At 35.0% G+C, this 24,004-nt stretch overlaps 1 protein-coding gene across 1 annotated transcript; it reads left to right on the plus strand.

Moving 5' to 3' along the window:
* Positions 1–6,773: 6,773 nt before the first annotated feature.
* LOC107814363 (aspartic proteinase CDR1-like) lies at positions 6,774–8,270 on the plus strand. Its single transcript, XM_016639780.2, has one exon. The coding sequence runs from the start codon at positions 6,774–6,776 to the stop codon at positions 8,115–8,117; it is 1,344 nt and encodes a 447-aa protein (XP_016495266.1). The 3' UTR covers positions 8,118–8,270.
* Positions 8,271–24,004: the final 15,734 nt, after the last annotated feature.

Genomic DNA, 24,004 nt, shown 5'->3' on the forward strand with positions numbered 1-24,004 from the left:
GGAACGCATTTGTATCAGCAAGCGAAGGATGGTAGCTCCACTTCCATAGATCGAATTCACACTGCTGCACCAGGTCAGGGCATTTTAGGCCCAAATCCTCAATATGTTGCTAATAATCGCAATCACAATCTGGTATTTCCTCGTTTTAATGGTGAAAACTTAAAAAATTGGTTGTATCGAATTGAACGGTATTTTGCTATGGATAATACCCCCCCTTAATGAACGAGTAAGGTTAGTGGCGATGAATCTAGATGATGAAGCTTTGGCTTGACATCAAGCTTTTTTAAAATGTAGAGGTAATATGGTTTACCTGAATGGGAGGAATACTTGGTTGTGTTGGTTGAAACATTTGGGGATGAGTTTGTTGATCTCATGCTTGAGTTGAAGCAACTGAAACAAACTGGTTCAGTGAGGGAATTTCAATTTACTTTTGATAGGTTTGTTTTACAGTGCAGTTTATCAGTAGATCAAGCTATATCCTGCTTCTTAGGGGGATTGAAGGAGGAGCTAGTTAATCCTATTATGATGCATGAGCCCCAAAACACTCTAAAAAACCTATAGCCAGACTTGCTAAAGCTACCTTAGCAACTAATGCTCGCACCATGAAACATCTTCTTGTACCCTATCCATATACCAACAGAAAACCTTCTTATGAATTGCACCCTGCCAAAAGTCCTATCCAACAGTCCTTACCTACCAACAAATCCTGCCTCCTTCCAATACTTCCAACTCTAAAAATAGGAGAATGATTTCACCAGCTGAGATGTAGGCCAAAGGGGCTCAGGGGTTATGTTATTTCTGTAATGATAAGTATACACCTGGACGTAGGTGATCCTTACCTAAGAAGATGTTCATTATGGATCTAGAATATCCTGAGGGTGTGATAGAGTAGGATCCTGTTAAGTCGGAAGGGACTTCACTAACTGAGGAATGGACTGTGCCAAATGGAGACCCTCCCTTGATCTCCTTATGTGCTCTAAGTAGTCTTAAGGGGGCTCAAACTATCCATGTCATTGGTTATAATAATAAAAGACCTATTCATATACTGTTAGCTGGTGGAAGTACCCATAATTTCATTGATGTTGAGTCTGCACAAAGGTTGGGGTGTCATATTTCCCCAACTAAGCTGGGCTATATCAGTTTGGGCAACAATACTATGGAGGCTACTTCTGGTATAGTAAGGGATTTCCAATGGATGTTACAGGGAACTACATATACATCAGATTTGATTGCCTTCCCTGTTGGGAAGTATGACTTGGTTTTGGGGGGCCTATGGATGAAAACATTGGGTCCTGTTACTATGGATTACATTGAGCTTACTATGTCCTTTAACTACCAAGGCAAACATCATGTGTTGATGGGAGTCACTAAAAACTGCAAGCTTTCAAGCTCTAAGGCTATCAATAAGAGCTGCAGTGAAGAGGTCCAATTCTTTATGTTGCAAGTGGTTTCTCCTATGACTGTGAGAGAGTGTAACAACCACCTTAATGCTCTTCACTTGCCTGTTGATGAGCCTCTGCCAGATACCCTTCCGGAGCTGCTTGGACAGTATCAAATGCTTTTTAGAGAACCCACAGCTTTGCCTCCTCAGATGGGAGTTTTTGATCATAGAATTCCTCTACAAGAAGGGACTAAACCAATTAACATCAGACCCTACAGATACTCTTCTATGAAGAAATATATTATTGAGAAACTTGTGTTGGAAAAGTTACAACAAGGTGTTATCCAATATAGCAATAGCCCTTTTTCTTCACCAATGGTTCTAGTGGGGAAGAAGGATGGATCATGGAGGTTGTGTGTTGATTATAAGGAGCTAAATCAATGCACAATTAAGGACAAATTTCCTATTCATATCATTGATGACCTTTTAGATGAACTTACTGGAGCTACGGTCTTTTCTAAAATTGATCTAAGGTCAGAATACCATCAGATTAGGATGGTACCTGAGGACATTCCAAAAATTGCTTTCAAGACTCACTCAGGCCATTATGAATACATTGTTATACCATTTGGTTTGACAAATGCCCCTTCTACATTTCAATATCTTATGAATCATTTGTTCCAACAGTTTCTAAGAAAGTTTGTATTGGTCTTCTTTGATGATATTTTGGTTTATAGTATGCACCTGCAGGATCATGTACAACATCTCCAACAAGTATTTGAAGTCATGAAATCTAACATTCTATTAGCTAAACACTCTAAATGTGTTTTTGGAGTGGCAAAAATGGAATACTTGGGTCATTTTATCTCTGTTGCAGGTGTTTCAACTGATCCAAAGAAAATCTTGGTTGTTCAACAATGGCCTGTGCCTACTACTCTGAAGCAACTCAGAGGTTTTCTTGGTCTTGCTGGGTATTATAGGAAGTTTATCAAGAATTATGGTCTTATTAGCCAACATCTCACTGAATTACTCAAGAAGGATAGCTTCAAATGGTCCTCCAGCGCTGAGCAGACATTCATTGCTCTTAAGAAGGCATTAACCACTGCTCCTGTCCTAGCCTTGACCAACTATTCTACCCCATTTTTGGTTGAAACTGATGCTAGTGGCATGGGTATTGGGGATGTTCTTATGCAGGAAGGTCATCCTGTGGCCTTTATCAGCAAAGGTTTGGCCCCTAGACATGCTGCTCTTTCTGTTTATGAGAGGGAACTTCTGGCACTTGTTTTTGCTGTAAGCAAGTGGTCTCATTACCTCATGGGATAGCATTTCATTATACGAACTGACCAGAATGCTTTGAAATATCTACTTGAGTAGAAAACTCATACAGATTCTCAAATCAATTGGATAGCCAAGCTTTTACCCTTTGATTTTGAAATCTAATATAAGAAGGGCAGGGAGAATATAGTTGTTGATTCCTTATCAAGGGTTCAAGGTGCTGAACTAATGTCATTGTTGGTTTCTTCTGTTTCCACTGAATTGTGGGAAGAAATCACAGCCATCTGGTCTTCTGATCCTGAGCTAAGCTCCCTAATTTTGTCCTTATAACAGGCCCCTCAGAAACATTTCACCTGGATTAACCATCAACTTAGAAGAAAGGGGAAGTTGGTGATTGGTAATAATGCTGCTTTGAGAACTAAGTTGCTTATCTTATGGTATTCAACCCCCACGGGTGGCCACTCTGGGTTAGATGCCACCACCAGGAAGGTGCTCACTTATTTCTATTGGAAGAGCATCAGAAAAGACATTGTAACCTTCATTCTTAATTGTACTACCTGCCAAAGGAACAAGTATGATGCATCAGCCTCTCCTGGCCTTCTTAAACCTCTTCCTATTCCTCCCTTACCTTGGACTGACATTACCATGGACTTATTGAGGGTCTTCCAAAGTCCAAAGTTAAGACAGTCATTTGGGTCATAGTTGATCGTTTAACCAAGTATGGTCACTTCATTGCTCTCACTCACCCATACACTGCCCAAACCTTGGTTCCTATCTTTTTGGATAACATTTTTAAACTACATGGGTTCCCTGCTTCAATTACCAGTGATCGAGACCACATCTTTATCATCTCCTTTTGGAAAGAGTTCCTTACAACTCAAGGCATTACCTTGCAGACTTCTACTGCTTACCATCCTCAAACGGATAGTCAGAGTGAGGTGCTCAATAGGTGCCTTGAAACTTATTTGAGGTGTTTTTGCACTGACTCCCCTACAGATTGGTCTTCCTTCTTACCCTTAGCTGAATGGTGGTACAACTCCACTCCACACTCCTCCATTAAAACCTCTCCCTTTGAACTTTTACATGGCTATCCTCCCCCCTTACACCTATCCTTCCTTCCTGGTGATATTGAGTCTTCTTCTGCTGAGGACGTCTTACTCGCAAGAGAATTCAAACTTCAAATGGCCAAGTTTCATTTGCATAGGGCTCAGCAACGAATGAAAGCTCAAGCTGATGCTCATCGATCTGATAAGAGCTTCAATATTGGGGATTGGGTATTTGTTAAGTTACAACCTTATCGACAGTCCTCCTTAGCTGGTTCTACTTATCACAAGCTCACCTCTCGTTACTTTGGCCCCTATTCCATTGTTGAAAAGAATGGTGTTGTTGCCTATAATCTCTTGTTACCTCCTGAGGTTCTTATCCATCCCACCTTTCACATTTCCCAGCTCAAACTCTGCCATTCTCTTCCTTCCGAAATTATTCATCCACCTGTCCTTGACCTTTCCAACCATCTTTGTCCAGTTCTTGAGGCTATTCTTGCTCGTCGTTTGATCAAAAGGGGAAACAAGGTTGTTGCTCAGTGCCTTGTCAAATGATCCAACTTAGATGCTTCTTATGCCACCTGGGAATTGTCTTCTGCCTTTCGTACTTATTTCCCAGATTTCACCCTTGAGGATAAGGGTGATCTTCAACAAGGGGGTATTGATACACGCATTGCAGCAACGTCCAACGTGGCAGCTGACTTGGCGGTTGAGTAGGATTATATAGAAGTTAGTTGAGTAGGATTATTTGAAAGTTAGTTGGCGTGAAAAGTAGTTAGTTGCAATTCTCTATTTTTCAGCTTGTTTTCAACTTCATTTTAATTCCCATTTGTATAAGTCGTGAATTGTAATAGATGGAAGATTATTCTGAATAGAAAATACTGATTTCCCATCTCTCTTCTCTCTCTGATCTCTCTCTCCTCTTTTCCTCTATTTCCCTTCTCTGTTCCTTCTTCTTCTTCCTTCATTTCACTGTCTATCGCAATTTGATACCTTATCGGTATCATTCAATTTATAGTCTTCTTTATTTATGAGATCACAAATACATGTTTCGCTTTGTACCAATTTGAAAATTAAGCCTATGGAATAGAATATTTATGGCATCTTTGATACTATAAATTGGTGAAATTGGATATATTCACCAGCACAGTATGTAGCGCAATCATTGCTGGAATTACTCGGATTTCCAACGCCCGTTTTAGTCAAAACCCCCAGTATATTGACAACTTACTCCGGAAATCATCGGGAGAAATTCAAAAATAGCCAGATTTACGAGTGGTTATTCAAAAATAGCCACAAGTCATCGAAATTTAGCCACTTTTCATGTAAAAATAAATCTGAACGAAAACACTATTCAAAATACGGAAAATACTCCAACATAATATACTGGAATTCCAGTATAATATACTCGAACTCTAATATAATATACTGGGTTCCAACATACTTTGCTGGAAATCCAGTATAATATACTGGAGTTCCAGCAAAGTATACTGAAACTCCAAACTCCAGTATACTGGAGATCCAGCAAAATATACTGGAACTCCAGTATTATACTGGCACAGTAAAGTATACCGGTGCAGCATAATATGCTGGAAGTTCATACACACGTGTACCGAACTCCAGTATATTATGTTGGACCGGTCTCTGTTGCAGCAAAATAGTGGCTATTTTTCAATGACTTGTCACACGTTGGCTATTTTTGAATGACCAGTCCGAAAACTGGCTAGCCCGTACTATTTTGACGAAAGCATCCGTCGGAAGAATGGAGTGTTGCGCAAGAGGTAAAAATGGACAGCCCGATACATACAGTATCTCGCATTCATGCAAGATCCGAGGAAGGCTGCACGGCTAGGAGTGTTACGCAAGAGGTGTTTGAGAAAAATGATAACATCAGGGGCACTACTTTTCGCCGTGACACCTCTTCGTCAAAAAAATTAATTAGATATGTGTATAAATTTAATAAGCAAAATAAAAATATTGGTATAAATATAAAAATAATACTGTTTTTTTCTTTCTGAATTCGCTTAAGAAAAATTCTCTATACGCCATTGTTGGGAATAACGGCATTGAAATTAGTGTGTGGAGATTTTTCAGTAACAAATAGTGAAGACTTCAATGCTATAATCAAGAAGGAAAGGAAGAGAAGAGATGACCAAGACTTGAAAGACTACTGAAGAAGAAAGTATCATTCGAAAAAGGGTTAGACTTCTTGGACAAACTTGAATGTATTTTCTTGGAAAGAAGAGGAAGAAAGGGAAAATTTGTTTAATTATTATTATTTTTCATTAAAGGTTAATAAGTTAAATTATTTTTTGCTAAAAATCAAAATAATGTAAGAGTAATATAGCAAATTATAAAAGAAGTTATTGTTATAAAATCAAATCTGGAGAAAGCTTTCTAAAATCATACATTTTTTTTATGAGTATCTAGTTGTATTTCCAAAGAAAGTTAAATAATTAATGTCTAGAAAGTCAGTGTATTATACCCTTCGGGGTTGCCCAGTTTTTCTGGGATCGAATCCCCCCTCAATGCCTTTTGGGTTGAGCTTGGCGTACAGGTTTTTGCCTAGTGCGATTTACATCCCCTATGTGATTTGCAGGCTATTACATATGGGGAGGTTTAACCAGTGTGTACAAAGTGCTCATCCAAAGGACAAAGACTGTGGCATAGATAGTAACGGCTGCGAATTTCTCCCTCTTACCAAAAAAAAAGTCAGTGTATTATATTATACACATTCTTACTGGAAAATATAAAAGGAATAAAAAGGAGTATATCACACGAATCTTCTTAGATATAGTAGTTCCTTCAATTTTATAATTATATATCCATTTCATTTATGGAAAGTGAAACTCAACTTTCCAAAATGTTGCATTTCATAATCTTGTATTTAATAATTGTATCAAGAACTCACCTTTTCCACTGCCCCACCAATACACTCCCACTTTCCATTTTTTTGACTTTCCATATTAATCTTAACATACAAAATTTTACCTATAAAATGCTACCAACAATGTCTCCTCCCCATCATTTCTCATTATTATCCAAAATCTTGTCAACTCTCCAAATATCTAGCCATGAAGATTAATACTAAATCTTTCAATCTTGTTCCTACATTGGTCTTTTTAGCTTTGTTTCATCTTTCTTTGGTTTCGTGCAATAAATCCATAGGCAGCCATAGTGCAAATGGTTTCACTCTTGATCTCATCCATCGTGATTCTCCTCTTTCACCGTTGTACAATCCGTCAAACGCTCCATATGACCGTCTCCAAAACGCCTTCCAACGGTCATTTTCTCGAGCTTCTTTCTTCAAGAAAAACTCCATTAATACAATCCAATCGACTATTGTCCCAATCCCAAGTGAATACCTTATGAAAATCTCTATCGGAACTCCAGCAATAGATACCCTTGCCATTGCTGACACTGGTAGTGACTTAACATGGATACAATGTGAGCCTTGTGTTGAATGTTTCAAGCAAATGGCACCTATTTTTAATCCCAAAAATAGCTCTTCTTACAAAACAATTGGTTGCAAAGAAAAAATATGTCAAGAAGTAGGATCTTCTGCATGTAAAAATAGCATATGTGGTTATGAAGTGACTTATGGTGACCATTCTGAAACTAGTGGTGATCTTTCTAGTGAAACTTTCACATTTGCTTCTAATTCTAGTCAAAATGTCTCAATTCCTAATATCATCTTTGGTTGTGGACATGACAATGGTGGCACATTCCCAAACACCACTTCTGGCATTATTGGCTTAGGTGGTGGCACTGTCTCAATTGTCAACCAAATGAATCAAGAAATCAAAGGGAAATTCTCTTACTGTTTAATTCCATTGGAATCATCATCAACTAATTCCAATGCAACTAGTCACATCAACTTTGGCGACAGTGCTATTGTAACTGGTCCTGGCGTCGTTTCAACTCCCTTGATAAAAAGCGAAGAGACAGAAACATTCTACTTTCTAACTTTAGAAGGTATCACCGTTGGGAATAAGACTTTGCCATTCAAATATTCTTCTAAACTCAGTTCCAACGATCAAGGTAACATTATAATTGATTCAGGTACGACACTTACGCTTCTCCCTTTCGAGTTTTACTCTGATTTGGAAAAACAATTGGTGGCTTCGATAAATGCTACTAGGAAGGACGATCCATCAGGACTTTTTAAGGTATGTTACGAGTCTAAGAATGGCACTATCGATGCTCCCAAACTTGTCGCACATTTTACGAATGCAGATGTAGAGTTGTCGCCAATAAACACATTTACACAAGTGGCTGAAGGTTTGGTTTGTTTTACAATATTGCCAGAGGTGGATATTGCTATTTTTGGGAACTTGGCACAGAGGAATTTCTTAATTGGATATGATCTTGTGGCTAAAAAAGTTTCCTTTTTGCCTACTGATTGTACTAAGCATTAAGGGTTTACAGTAAAAGCTGTGGATAGGGGGTGACAAGTTATACATGTAATGAATTTGGCTTGGTTAGCTAGTATTCTTTTATTCCCCCTTTGTTTGCTGGTCTTTTAATGTTGTTAGCAATACTACAGGTATTGTCAATTCTTGGAAACTTATATGTGCTTAAAAGATTGAGAATGTGTTCAATGAGCACTTATTTTTTGTCTCCATATTTTGTTTATATTTTTCTTGTTTAAATCTTACTATATATGAGTGAAGAAATTAGTCAAATGAATATATGATCAATCCAACTCATTCAAATTTGGATGGGTTGGGTTGGTTTGGACTTCTTGCTAGAGGAGAAGTTCAAAAATAGCTAGATTTACCCGTAGTAATTGAAAAATAGTCACAGTTTCAAAAGTAACCGAAATTTAGTTACTTTTTATGTAAAGATATTTGAACGAAAACATTGTTTAAAATTCAAAAAATATTCCAGTATAATATACTGGACTTCCAACATAATATATTGGAGTTCCAGTATAATATACTGGGCTTCCAACATAATATACTGGAGTTCCAGTATAGTATACTGGTCCAGCATAATATGCTGGAAGTCCATACACAGGTGCTCCAATCTCCAGTATATTATGCTGGAATTTTCTGTGTGTTTAAGTTCCAGCATAATATGCTGGAAGTTCATATACGGGTGCACCAATCTCCAATATATTATGCTGGAACTTTCCGTGTTGCAGTAAAATAGTGGCTATTTTTCAATGACTTTACAAATGTTGGCTATTTTTCAATTACATGTCCGAAAACTGACTAGTCTGTGCTATTTTCACTCTTGCTAGTGTGTTGATTCTCATGGCAAAATGTGAAAAATACAAAAAGGAGTAACTAATGACATAAAAGTAATTTTTAGATATGGAGGATCCAGTATATAATATTTATGGCTTCCTGCAACAATTTCAAATAAATTTTCAATAGTAATTGGGTTCACATTCAAATATTTATAGATTTTTAGTGAATTTTTTGAACAAATTTATACTGTTTGAACAAAAACTACTTGGCTCACGTGAACCCATAGGTCGCAATGTGGATCTGCCCCGAGTAATATTGTAGTACTAATTAATTCCATCAATCTAATTCTTTTACCTATAAAATGTACTATAAAGGCTACTCTTAATCATTTCTCAACATTCTCCAAAATCAACTCTCCAAATCCCCAGCCATGGAGATATACTAAAGCTTTCACTCTGATCCCTACATTAGTCTTTTTAGTTTTCTTCCATCCTTCTTTGGTTTATTGAGCTAAAGGAATTCCCTAGCCCTTCAAGTTTACATGTTGATCCCTCTATGATGGCATTCTTCTTCCTCTCCGATTTTACGATATTATTCTAGCAAAAGCTAGTGATTAGCTGACAGTATCGTATCTCGGCTAAGGGCCGACTCCACTACTTAAGATTGTCGAATCTAATCTACTTTCTATGACCTAGCTTCTGGTATTTGAACCAGTTACGTCGATTGCTGAACCTGACTTTACTTTCCTTTTTCGTTGGGGGTCACAATCTTCCTTATTTGGTCAATTCCTGCATAAAGGTAGGGTTGGGCAGTAGCTTTACCCGTTGTCAGAATCGAATGTAGCCTTTCATTTGAAAAGGTGAGTAAAGAACGATTTCACAAAGTTTATAATAAAATAGTATGCGTTGTAAAAGCGTAAGAGCTATATAGAACCACCTTTGGCCGGTCTCACATCTTCCCATCCTCTACTTAGTTGAAATGGGAAATGGCTTCACTCTTGTCTCTTCCATCGTGATTCTCTTCTTTCGCCTTTTTTACAATCTATCAATAATGACACATCGTTCGATAACTATACTTTTAGAGTGATTGACTTAAATAGGTGGTGGAGAAGTGTCAATTGTTAACTAGATGAATCAATTAGTCAACGAAAAATTCTTTTATTGTCAATCAGATAAATCAATTAGTCAATGAGAAATTCTCTTATTGTTTAATCCTATTGAAATTATCAACTATTTATTCCAATGAGACTAGTTACATAAATTTTGGTGACAGTGTTGTCGTGCCTGGCCCAAGCATCGTTTCAACTCTCTTGATACAAAAAAAAAAAAAAAAGATGTATGCTATTCAATATTCCACAAAAACAAATTCTAGAAAGAAATAGGGAAAAAGAGAATTCAAGAGGCCTATAAGTTAGGGATGGGCATATATCGGGTATAACCGATAGCCCGAATCAATAAAATGCTATTGGGTTATCGATATCGGGTTATTGGATAAATAATACAATAACGGTTTAATGTTATTTGACTATTGGGTTATCAGTTCGGGTTTCGGTTTGCCTAATTTTATTAACGGTTTAATCGATAGCCCAATAAGCTTTAACGAAATTATAATTTTACCCACTAAGTATATAAAGCCACCTTATCGCTTCATTCTATCGTTCTCTCAATATCTTTCGGTAGTTACTCTTCATCTTAAGACCTTTATCCTTAGAGTAAGTTTTAAACTTTTCTGAATTTCTCATCTTAATTCTTCAACTAAGATTTTTAGTTCTAAATTTTAAAAGAATTAATAGTTCAAATTTTTAGTTTTTCTATTTGTTTCTTTTGTTGTACTGATTCTTTAGTATTTATAAGATTAGGATTTTATTATTTTCATGTGAATTATGCCTGCTCGCAATGAGATAGTTAGTAAGATTATATTGTTGAATGTCTTATTCCTTACTCCTACTAATGTATAACTTTGAAAATTCAGATCATTCATTAAGATTTTCAAATGCAAAGAAAGTTTTATTTTTTTAAAGTAGAAATTTAATCCCTCTTTTCTTAACAGCTTGTTTGGATGGTTGTTACGCATTGTTTCATAATGTATTGTATCGTACTGTATTGTATTGTACTGTATCATTTGATAAATACAATGTTTGGATAGATTGTGTCGTTTGCCATCGTTTCATGCTATCACCAGCAATATGAAGAATAAACTTGCAATATTATAAAGAGAAATTATGATACATGATAAAAATACTATATAAAAAGGTAGGGTAAGTGATAAAATAAAATTATTTAATAATAATAAAAGATGAGATTGAGAGAAAAAGACAAGGTAACGACGCGACCACACCAAATCGGTCGTTACATAAAGTGGCACATTTCGCCGTTATGTAACGACGGATTTAACGATACGATACAATACAATTAAAGTAACAATCAAAACAAATATTGTATTTAAAGTAACAATACGATACGATACAATGGGTAACAACCATCCAAACAAGGTGTAAGACAAAAATTCAGTTCCATTCTCTTAATAGTATGATCACGATTTCTATAAATATGAATTTTTTTGGAATTTTTTTATCTTATCTGGTAAACCAATAAGGATCGATACCCGACTAACCAATACCCGATAACCGATAACTTATCATTTCAGTTATTGGTTTAGCATATTTAAAGACCAATAATTGATATGCCAAATCGATAATATTCACAACCGAATCAAACCGACCGATGTCCACCCCTACCATAAGTATCAAAATAAAGATAAAGACGACTGTGCCAACTTGATATTTTGGTATTATCGCCACAAAGAAGAGCTTTTGAATTTTCCAGAGAAGATGGGATCAGACTATTCCATACCTGTTGCAACAAGTATTTGGGTGTTTTTGCTTGAGCTGTACGAGATGAAAGTCTCATATACGGTTATCAGAGTGGGAGTTCTGCCTATCTCAATAAAGTATATGATTGGTTCGAAGAACTTCTCGATATTCAAGTTTTCGAGAGCTTATTGACCCACAAAAGCTTTATGACCGATTTCTTTGAGTTAGATTCTTTTTTGTGCGTGATAGAGGTCAAGTGTACCCGTTATGGACCAAAATTGGTAGCTGATTCTTTCGTTTCTTTGGGCCACTGGCCACATACCGGGAGTTTCGGATTTAATACCGATATTTTAGCAACAAATACAATAAATTCAAGTGTAGTGCTTGGTGTCAAATACCACTATTTTTGGTTTTGAATCTTCCAAATCATTCCCGCAGGAGATCCGGACCCATTTTTTTTTCTTAATTGATCCGAACATAAGGATACTTTATTTATTTGTCATATATTCGCTAGGTGTTTATGGAATTATTATAGCAGGTTGGTCTAGTAATTAGGGGGCGACCGTTCGGTCGCCTATGAAAAAAAATCTAATGAATTATGAGTTCAATCCATCTTGTTTAGCAAAAAGATGGATATTCCTTACTCATTACCAGACAATCACTTATTCACATTGACAAAGGTGGATCTATTGACCGGTCATGTCATATAGGCCCGAGTTCGACATTCAATTGCTTCAACTTGAATTATCCGGAGAATGCAATGTTGCACTAAGCTGTTTGGCCAACTTGATCCTCTTCCTAGAGATCTCAGATGAAGGAACCCTGGGATCAGAGCCGTCGACTCCAACTACCATCCTTGTACGATCCATACTAAATCAAATTCTTGAATAGCAAACAATCAGTTCAGATATTCACGACCAAGAAGGAAGTTGTAGTTATTATTGCGTTTCAATCGATTGGAGAACTGGATACTCAATTAACATTAAGAACTTTTCATACCGGAGGAGTATTCACGGGGGTACTGCAGAACATGTGCGAGCCCCATCTAATGGAAAAATCAAATTCAATGAGGATTCGGTTCATTCAACACATACACGTCACGGGCATCCCACCTTTCTATATTCTATAGACTTGTATGTAATTAGACCAAAAAAAGGAGAGTGGATTAGTTGGTTTATCAGTCAAGTATAATTGATAATCCTTTTTTCAAATATGAATTTGAATAGATTCTCTTTAATATTATAAATATAGTTTTTTTCTTCTATAGTAAACTAAATTATGATCAAAGAACCATTATAATTGATTCTGGTTCAATGTTGACGTATCTTCCTAACAATTTTTACTCAAATTTGGAATCAACGTTAGTGCCTTCGATCAATGCTACTAGGAAGGACGATCCATTTGAGTTGTTTAAGGTATGTTACGAGTATGAGAATGACACGATTAATGATGCTTCTAAAATAGTTGTTCATTTTACTAATGCCGATGTAGAGTTGTCGCCAATGAACATATTTATGCAAGTGGATGAAGGTTTGGTTTGTTTTACAATGGTGCCAAATGAGGATTTCGCTATTTTTGGAACTTGGCACAGATGAATTTCTTAATTGGATATGATCTTGTGGCCAACATATTTCCCTTCTTGCCTACTGATTGCACAAAGCGCTTAGGGTTTATAGTAAAGGCTTTGGAGTGTGGATGGGGCGACGAGTTATAAATGTAATGAATTTCGCTCAGCTAGTTCAAATGGCAGCTTGGTGCACAAGTTATTCTCCGTTCCCTCAGAGTCCGTAGGGCCGCACCTTAAAGAGCGTGATGAAGATAGCCTACCATAATGCAAGCATTAATGGTTGCTTCCACGACTCGAACTCTTGACTTATAGGTTATACGGAGATAATTTTATTGTTCCTCCAAAGCTTCCCTTCGGTTCGGGTAGCTAATATTCTTCCTCTTTTATTTAAAAATAAATAATCTATATCTATATATAATATAAATGTAGGCATAGATAAGGTGATGTGGCACCTCTCTATGGCCTCCATTCATATTTATCTTTTATCTCCTATTTTTGGACTCTTTCCCTCTTACTTATTTATTTATTAATAAAATAAAAAATGACAAAAGTGAAATAAGAAAAAGAAATGAGGTTTCAGGTTATGAGGAGATTTCAGTTATGGATATAAAGAGAGTGTCATTATTAATTTATAACGTATCAATTGTGAATAACAGTATTGTGAGCTTCTAACGTTTCTTCCACATCTTTCACAATTAAATTACCTTAAACATCAACAAATTTATTCTGTATTATGTATGATGATAGTGGGAAACTGAAAAGACTGTATATTGTATGTATAAATTTCTATGAATTTGCTTCATATCCTTGCCATGGATATTAACGAGAAAATTAGCTAAGAGATCGGTCTTCCAACAATTGAGAAGCATAGGGCTAGCTCACAAAATTGAATTTATAGAAGCCCACGCACTTCCCTTTCATGACTAAATGATCGGAGAGTACGTATCAATTTTTTATTGAAGAAGATATCAAATGAATAAGTTGAATCTATCGGTCAGTGTTTATCTTTTGTGAGTTATTTTTATTAATAGGGTAAGATTGTTAGGGATATAGTAGATATGCCCTAGATCCAATATTACATTTGATGTTTTGAACATATTTTTATAAAATATATATGGCATTTGATATTCTTTTATCATTGTTATTAATTGCTTGATTAATTTGATAAGGTCCTTGATTAAATTTTGAGACTTGACATTGTGATGGAGATCATGATAATGAGAGTAAAGTTTCTTATAATTTAATCTAAATTTGTTCTTGATCGTAGGATTATTAATCTGGACATTAGTAATCCGATAAGATCAATATTTATGTGATCGTCTTTATGGGATAAAGATTAGTTGATCTCATTAACTAAATTACATAGATAGATGATGCATATAGAGATATGATCATTGAACCGACTCATTGGATAATTCCTAATGGTTAGAATTACCATAAACTGTCAATAGGATATTCTCTTGAAGAATGTGATGTAACCGTTTCCTTTGACCTGAGATCGTCATAGTAATTGACAAGTTATTTATTGTGCTTTGATACTAGACACCTATGGCCCTAGGGCGATAGTTGAAAGGATATTGGGTATGATTAAATGCTTGTAGGATTAGTGATTGATCAAGATGGAATCTGTCAACTCTTGGTAATGAGTTTAAGCCCCATGTTGTCATGAAATATAAACGACCAAATTAAGACCTTGGCCAGGGCAATTGAATGAAAGAAGAAATGAGTTTCTTAGGTCATTCAGTGGTCGATTATATTTGACGTGAACACATAGTTGGTCGCCTATTAGGATTTGACAGTTGAACCATATCCTAGGGTGATCCAGAGCTATAAGGACAGAAGGAATTACTACATTATTCTTCTACTGGTTCTTGAGAGTAAATTGTATACTTCATATTATCCGGTTGTTAAGGAGTGTTGCTAGACGCCACCCTTGATTAGTATATTGATGTGGTCAATTTAATACCGGCTTAGTATTGAACCTATGGGGTCGCACACTAACGAGTGTTCTGATCTTTGCTAAAGGATTAATTAACTTATTATGTGATAATTAAATTAAGGAATTTAATTAGTCAAATACATTTAGTTGTTAGTCCAAATAAAATATTATTATATTCTTTGCTAGCACAGAGAATATAATTAATATTGTGAACAAATTGATGTTTTCTATTTGGAATAGAAAATTAAATTATATCTCTTGGTTGAAATATATATGTGATATATATTTGATACTCGTAATTATTATTTATATATAAAGGTTATATATTTAATATTAATTTATTCTTACAATCCAATTTTGAATTGGACATGAAATTCCATAAAGGTTTTCCTACGATTTCATTAAACATGGAAATTAAAGTCCATAAAAAGGACGTCTGACAACTCAAGCGTGATTTCTTGTTTACAATAGGAAAATTCCAATGTTTGGAATTGGACTTCATGGAAAGTCCATGATTCTCGGCAGTCACGTTACCCGTTGAGAATGGGATTGCGAATTTTCATACAAAATCCCATAAAGTTTATTTTGGAAAAAACTTTTACCCTAAGTAAATCATTACCTCAACCAAATAGGAAAAGAGTTTGTAGGTGATGCTATATAAAGGGTGATGGAGAAAATTTGCCGAATAATTTTTCCATGAGAAGAAAACCCACTTTGTGAAAGTGAGAGTGCAATACAAAGCCAAGAGAGAAAATACAACTGCAAGAAAAGTGTTTCTTGTTCTTCTAATTTGAGTTGAGATTTTTGAGAAAAATTTCAACACAATATTTTGTTCAATTTGTTCGCGGGTTTCATCGATCAAAGAGTTGATAGCAAGGATCAGTCTCGGAGTGGATACACATAGAGTCTTCGCACTATCGAAGAATTTGAAACAAGACTTTCTTCACCAGGTACGTCTTAGATCCGATCTACTAATATGTAAATAAATTTTAAACATGAAAAGATCTGCCTAGGATTGTTATTGTCTTCCGCTGCGTGTTACGAACACCTATACGCAATCCTTCAGTGGTATCAGAGCAGTGGTTTATTGTGTCTAAAATTTATTTACGAAGTATTGTAAGATTATATTTGAAGAGTTCAAACCATAATATATGTGTCTTGTGCAATAGTCAAATCGTTTGAATATTGATATTATTTTATTGTGGATAAAATATGTATTCATATAACTATTGAGATAGTTCATAACTTGAATGAAATTATGTATTAGATACGATGGGAATCTATAATCGGTTACATGATTCTATTGTTATTTTTAATTGTTATTAGTTCATGAGATGTTAATTAATAATGATATTCTGGCATGAATTACTTTTTTGTGATATATGTGATATATAGATTAAACATGTTAGAAGAATGTTGAATTTTATTTTTATGTCACGTGCTTGTTCATTACATAATTTTGAATTATTTATTACATGTGATGTAAATCAATTTAGGACTAAGCATGTAGACAACTTGAACTAAATTCACATGCTATAAAAGATTTGATCTTCATGTTATTAAAAAATTATTTTAGTAACAATTCCCTCTTACTAAAATTTGAGTTCTTAAATAATAAAATATAAGATATTTTATTATAAGAGCTATCCATCAAGGTAAATAATTTTACTTATTTCTTGTTTATAAGGAGCGGCCTGACTACCAGGAGACTTATAGTTCGAGAAAATGTTAAAATTATTTATTGCATTAGATGTATGGATTGAAAGAATTATTCAATTTTACACTAAACGCCTGGACCACCCGGGGGAGTATAAAATTTAATAAGTTATTTGCTATCATGATGGTTGAACTCAACTATGCCAACAGGATCGACCTGACTACCAGGGGACTATTTGACATAGAGTTATTTAAGGAAATTGTATGGGGATACAATTGGTAAGAGTACCTACCTTTAAAATATATGTGAGAAACGATTTAACTTCCAAGGGGCTCATACATATTGTTAAAGGATTTCTTTACTCCACTAATAGAAATAAAGATTTCGTAAACTATAATGAGGGTAAATAGTTTAAAATAATTAGTGAAAATATCATTTAGATAAAAGTCCATGTCTTTATGATATATGCAAATATGTTCTTATATTATTGCATTTTCTTTTCTATATTTTAGATTTCTCAATATGTCTGTTATATCACTGCACGAAATACTTGAGACCAACAAGTTGGTAGGACCAAACTTTGATGAGTGGTATAGAAATTTGAGAATTGTTCTCATGCATAAAAAGCTCATTGATGTGATCGATAAGCCTGCAAAGATAATCCCACCAGAGAATGATGTTCAAGGCACCAAGGTTTATCAGAAATACTTGGAAGAATGCCTTGCTATTAAACACATCATTCTCGCTTCTATGAGTTCTGAACTCCAGAGAAAATATCAGAATATGGATCCAATTGCAATCATTGAATATCTTAAGAAGATGGTTGATACACAATTGGACATTGAAAACTCTCCAGTTGGACCCCTTGTCAATTATATGATTGTTCTTACAGAAGAACATGAGAAGTTGGGGTACAAGCTTGGTAAAGAGATTTCTGAAGATTTGATCTTGCAGTCAGTATATGATACTGAATGTTTTCACTGTAAGAAGAAAGAGCATTGGAAGAGAAACTGCAAGGAGTATCTTGCAACTCTAAAGGACAAGAAACAAGGTGAGACATTAATGAAAAATATTTTCAAGGTTTCTTTAGCTACTACTAATTCTTCACTGTGGGTATTAGATACTGGCAGTGGTTATAACATCTGTAATATGTTACAAGGGTTTAAGATAAGTAGAAGGCTAAAGAAAGGAGAAGTTAATCTACAAGTTGGAAATGGTGCAAAAGTTGCGGCCGTAGCTGTAGGATCAATTTCTTTAATAATGCCTACGGGCAAAGTACTTATGTTGGATGATTGTTATTACGTTCCTAAATTTGTTTCGAACATAATTTCAGCCTCTATGTTAGACAAACGTGGTTTTCGCATTAATATAGGCAATGGTATTTGCTCTATTTATTATAGTGATAATTTATATGTGAATGGCTATCTCCAACATGACGTTTATGTCTTACCTAATGTGAATGCTAATTCGATTATGCATGTTTCAAGTCTTAAGAGGAAAAGAGATGATCAAGTAAATCATGCATACTTTTGGCATTGTAGGCTTGGTCATATTGGAGAGAAAAGAATTAACAAGTTGTACAAGGAAGGGTACCTTAACAAATATAATTTTGAATCATATCCAACTTGTGAATCTTGTCTCAAAGGAAAAATGACCAAATCTCCATTTACTGGAAGTGGAGAAAGAGCTTCTGAATTATTGGGACTAATTCATACAGATGTTTGTAGGCCCATGAAAATTCAAGCTAGAGGTGGATATTCTTGCTTCATCACCTTCACTGATGATATGTCAAGATATGGATTTGTGTATCTTATGAAACACAAGTCTGAATCTTTTGAAATGTTCAAAAGGTTCCGTAGTGAAGTTGAGAAGCAGACTGGTAAAAGTATCAAAGTACTAAGGTCTGATAGAGGTGGAGAATATCTTAGTGAAGATTTTACCAGATATCTCAGAGAGAATGGGATTCTCTCACAGTGGACACCTCTAGGAACATCACAACACAATGGTGTGTCTGAAAGGAGAAATCGAACCTTTTTAGATATGGTGAGATCTATGATGGGGTTCACTGATCTTCCAATAAATTTATGGGGATATGCTTTGGAAGCAGCAACATACTTACTTAATAAAGTTCCCACTAAGTCAGTCTCTACAACACCATATGAGATATGGAAAGGATGTAAGCCTAACCTTAAACATATTAAAGTTTGGGGTTGTCCAGCTTATGTTAAGAGACTACAGTCTGATAAACTTGACTCAAGATCAGATAAGTGTAGGTTCATTGGGTATCCCAAGGAAACAATGGGATATTATTTCTATCACCCTTCTGACCATAAAGTGTTTGTGGCCAGAGGAGCAACCTTTTTGGAAAGAGAATTTCTTTTAGAAGGAAATTATAATGGAGAAATAGAACTTGATGAAGTTCAAGAAACTAATGAATCAACACAATATAAAGATCATGAGACCCAAGTTGAAGAACCTTTATTGGATGTTTTGAAGTTGCCATCTTCAACGGTTGAAGTTCAAGAACTAACTGAAGTTCAAGAACAGGTTAATGAACCAGTTCTAAACCAAATTGAACAACAACCAAATCCAGCACAAGGTGAAGATGTTGTACAAGTTACTCTTAGAAGGTCTACACGAGAACGTCATGTACCAACTAGATTAAATTTATTGGTACAAGATGATGTATCAAATGAGGTTGATCATAATAATGATGACCCTAAGACCTATGAAGAGGCTATACAAAGTTCTGATTATGAGAAGTGGCAAAAGGCCATGGAATCCGAAATAGAATCCATGAAGGAAAATAAAGTATGGACTTTAGTTGAACCTTCAAAAGATATAAAACCTATAGGTTGTAAATGGGTTTTTAAGAAAAAGATTGGAGCAGACGGAAAGGTGGAGACCTACAAAGCCCGTCTTGTTGCCAAGGGATATCGTTAGAAAGAAGGAATCGACTATGACGAGACTTTCTCTCCCGTGGCAATGCTCAAATCAATTCGGATTTTGTTTGCTATAGCAGCATACTATGATTATGAAATATGGCAAATGGATGTGAAAACAGTTTTCCTTAATGGTGAGCTAGAAGAGGAAGTGTACATGACACAACCTGAAGGTTTCACATCTTCGTCTGATCATAATAAAATTTGTAAGCTACAAAGATCTATTTATGGACTAAAGCAAGCTTCTCGAAGTTGGAATATTCGATTTAACAAGACAATTGAAAAGTTCAATTTTGTTAGATGCGAAGAAGAACCTTGTGTGTACAAAAAGGTTAGTGGGAGCACAATTATATTCTTAGTGTTGTATGTTGATGATATATTGCTCATAGAGAATGTCATACCGTCATTGCAAAGTACCATGATTTGGCTAACTGAACAGTTCTCCATGAAAGACTTGGGAGAAGCAGCTTATATATTAGGAATAAAGATCTATAGAGATAGATCTAGGAAGCTGTTTGGACTTTCCCAGTCTTTGTACATTGATATCATCTTAAAGAGGTACAATATAGATAATTCCAAAAGAGGCTATCTACCGATAGGCACTGGAATTACTCTCAGTAGGGAAGATTGTCCTAATACACCTGAAGAGAGAGAACGCATGAGTAGGATCCCATACGCTAGTGCAGTGGGAGCTATCATGTATACCATGACATGTACACGTCCTGATGTGGCTTATGCACTTGAAGTGACTAGCCGCTATCAGGCAAATCCTGGTGAGGAATATTGGAAGGTGGTGAAGACCATTCTTAAGTACTTAAGAAGGACTAAAGACCAATTCCTCATCTATGGAGATTCTGAGTTGAAACTTGAAGGTTATACTGATGCAAGTTTCTCTTCAGATAGAGATGATAGCAAATCTATTTCTGGTTATGTATTCACCTTAAATGGTGGTGCAGTGAGTTGGAAATGTTCCAAACAAGCTACAGTAGTTGATTCAGTGACTGAAGTAGAATATATAGCAGCTAGTGAAGTTGTTAAGGAAGCTGTATGGATGAAAAAGTTCTTAACTGAACTTGGTGTGGTTCCTTCAATAGAAGGTGCGGTTCCACTGTTGTGTGACAATACTGGAGCCATTGCTCAAGCAAAAGAACCAAGATCACACCAAAAGTCTAAACACGTTCTGCGAAGGTATCACTTGATAAGAGAGATCATTGAACGTGGAGACGTCGAGATTCAAAAGGTTGATGGAAAAGAAAATGCTGCAGACCCATTCACTAAAGCTCTTGGCGCAAAGGAGTTTGACATGCACAAGCGAAAATTGGGAATGAAGTACAAGAGCGATTTGCTCTAGTACAAGTGGGAGATTGTTAGGGATATAGTAGATATGCCCTAGATCCAATATTACATTTGATGTTTTGAACATATTTTTATAAAATATATATGGCATTTGATATTCTTTTATCATTGTTATTAATTGCTTGATTAATTTGATAAGGTCCTTGATTAAATTTTGAGACTTGACATTGTGATGGAGATTATGATAATGAGAGTAAAGTTTCTTATAATTTAATCTAAATTTGTTCTTGATCGTAAGATTATTAATCTGGACATTAGTAATCCGATAAGATCAATATTTATGTGATCATCTTTATGGGATAAAGATTAGTTGATCTCATTAACTAAATTACATAGATAGATGATGCATATAGAGATATGATCATTGAACCGACTCATTGGATAATTCCTAATGGTTAGAATTACCATAAACTGTCAATAGGATATTCTCTTGAAGAATGTGATGTAACTGTTTCCTTTGACCTGAGATCGTCATAGTAATTGACAAGTTATTTATTGTGCTTTGATACTAGACACCTATGGCCCTAGGGCGATAGTTGAAAGGATATTGGGTATGATTAAATGCTTGTAGGATTAGTGATTGATCAAGATGGAATCTGTCAACTCTTGGTAATGAGTTTAAGCTCCATGTTGTCATGAAATATAAACGACCAAATTAAGACCTTGGCCAGGGCAATTGAATGAAAGAAGAAATGAGTTTCTTAGGTCATTCAGTGGTCGATTATATTTGACGTGAACACATAGTTGGTCGCCTATTAGGATTTGACAGTTGAACCATATCCTAGGGTGATCCAGAGCTATAAGGACAGAAGGAATTACTACATTATTCTTCTACTGGTTCTTGAGAGTAAATTGTATACTTCATATTATCCGGTTGTTAAGGAGTGTTGCTAGACGCCACCCTTGATTAGTATATTGATGTGGTCAATTTAATACCGGCTTAGTATTGAACCTATGGGGTCGCACACTAACGAGTGTTCTGATCTTTGCTAAAGGATTAATTAACTTATTATTTGATAATTAAATTAAGAAATTTAATTAGTCAAATACATTTAGTTGTTAGTCCAAATAAAATATTATTATATTCTTTGCTAGCACAGAGAATATAATTAATATTGTGAACAAATTGATGTTTTCTATTTGGAATAGAAAATTAAATTATATCTCTTGGTTGAAATATATATGTGATATATATTTGATACTCGTAATTATTATTTATATATAAAGGTTATATATTTAATATTAATTTATTCTTACAATCCAATTTTGAATTGGACATGAAATTCCATAAAGGTTTTCCTACGATTTCATTAAACATAGAAATTAAAGTCCATAAAAAGGACGTCTGACAACTCAAACGTGCTTTCTTGTTTACAATAGGAAAATTCCAATGTTTGGAATTGGACTTCATGGAAAGTCCATGATTCTCGGCAGTCACGTTACCCGTTGAGAATGGGATTGCGAATTTTCATACAAAATCCCATAAAGTTTATTTTGGAAAAAACCTTTACCCTAAGTAAATCATTACCTCAACCAAATAGGAAAAGAGTTTGTAGGTGATGCTATATAAAGGGTGATGGAGAAAATTTGCCGAATAATTTTTCCATGAGAAGAAAACCCACTTTGTGAAAGTGAGAGTGCAATACAAAGCCAAGAGAGAAAATACAACTGCAAGAAAAGTGTTTCTTGTTCTTCTAATTTGAGTTGAGATTTTTGAGAAAAATTTCAACACAATATTTTGTTCAATTTGTTCGCGGGTTTCATCGATCAAAGAGTTGATAGCAAGGATCAGTCTCGGTGTGGATACACATAGAGTCTTCGCACTATCGAAGAATTTGAAACAAGACTTTCTTCACCAGGTACGTCTTAGATCCGATCTATTGATATGTAAATAAATTTTAAACATGAAAAGATCTGCCTAGGATTGTTATTGTCTTCCGCTGCGTGTTACGAACCCCTATACGCAATCCTTGAAAGACTACACAACAAAGGATTTGAATGGGGGTAGTTAAGCATATATAGAATCATTTCTTTTTCCTATATGAGTCTATGGTATTTCTTTTATGAACTATCTTAAGGCTTTTAAATTAATTCGTTTCATGTTCTTTTCTCAAAGAAATATGACTTTTGGGACGTAGTACACAATTCAATATATATATTTGTTTACCAACATTTGTGTTTCAAAAACGGCGGTTACTATTCCAACTTTCATAAATTTAATGCTTAACAACGATTGTGTTAAAATATGGTTGTTACTTAACTTCGACAATTTCATATTCGGTATTTACGAGGAACAACGATGAATGCTAACTATTCACACCTTATACTTATAGGGTCCTTCAACATTTTTCAACATCAATATTGTTAATTTAATGAATAGTATTCTCGAAAAAAGAGTCAAAACCTTTTATAATGTCCAGTAAGTTTTTTTTCATTAACTTTTTAAGTTATGCCATACATTTTCATATTAAAAAAGAAAAAAAGAAAAGGCGGAGAAAAGAATATTATTGATTGTAAATTTGTAATAATACTGTTATTTTCTTTGCAGGTGGGACGAACTGGTTGATCGATTCTTATTATCATTTTTTTTCTCTACTACAAGTTTGACCTCCCTTTGTTTTTAATTTCATGTTGTATATGACTATTTTATGAAGCCAATAATATATGTTGTTTATTTAAGAACTAAGTTATATTGTATTTAATCTCCCAAGCCAATATTTCTTGAGAACTTTTTCAAGAAATGAGCAAATTTGATTAGATTTTATGAGATTTTTTCATACTTTTAATGATTTAGAGGATGGAAAGGAGCAGCTTTAGAGTGGAGGAGTAGCTGGTTA

Source organism: Nicotiana tabacum, chromosome 5 (genome assembly GCF_000715075.1).
Source record: "Nicotiana tabacum cultivar K326 chromosome 5, ASM71507v2, whole genome shotgun sequence".
Classification (NCBI taxonomy): Eukaryota; Viridiplantae; Streptophyta; class Magnoliopsida; order Solanales; family Solanaceae; genus Nicotiana; species Nicotiana tabacum.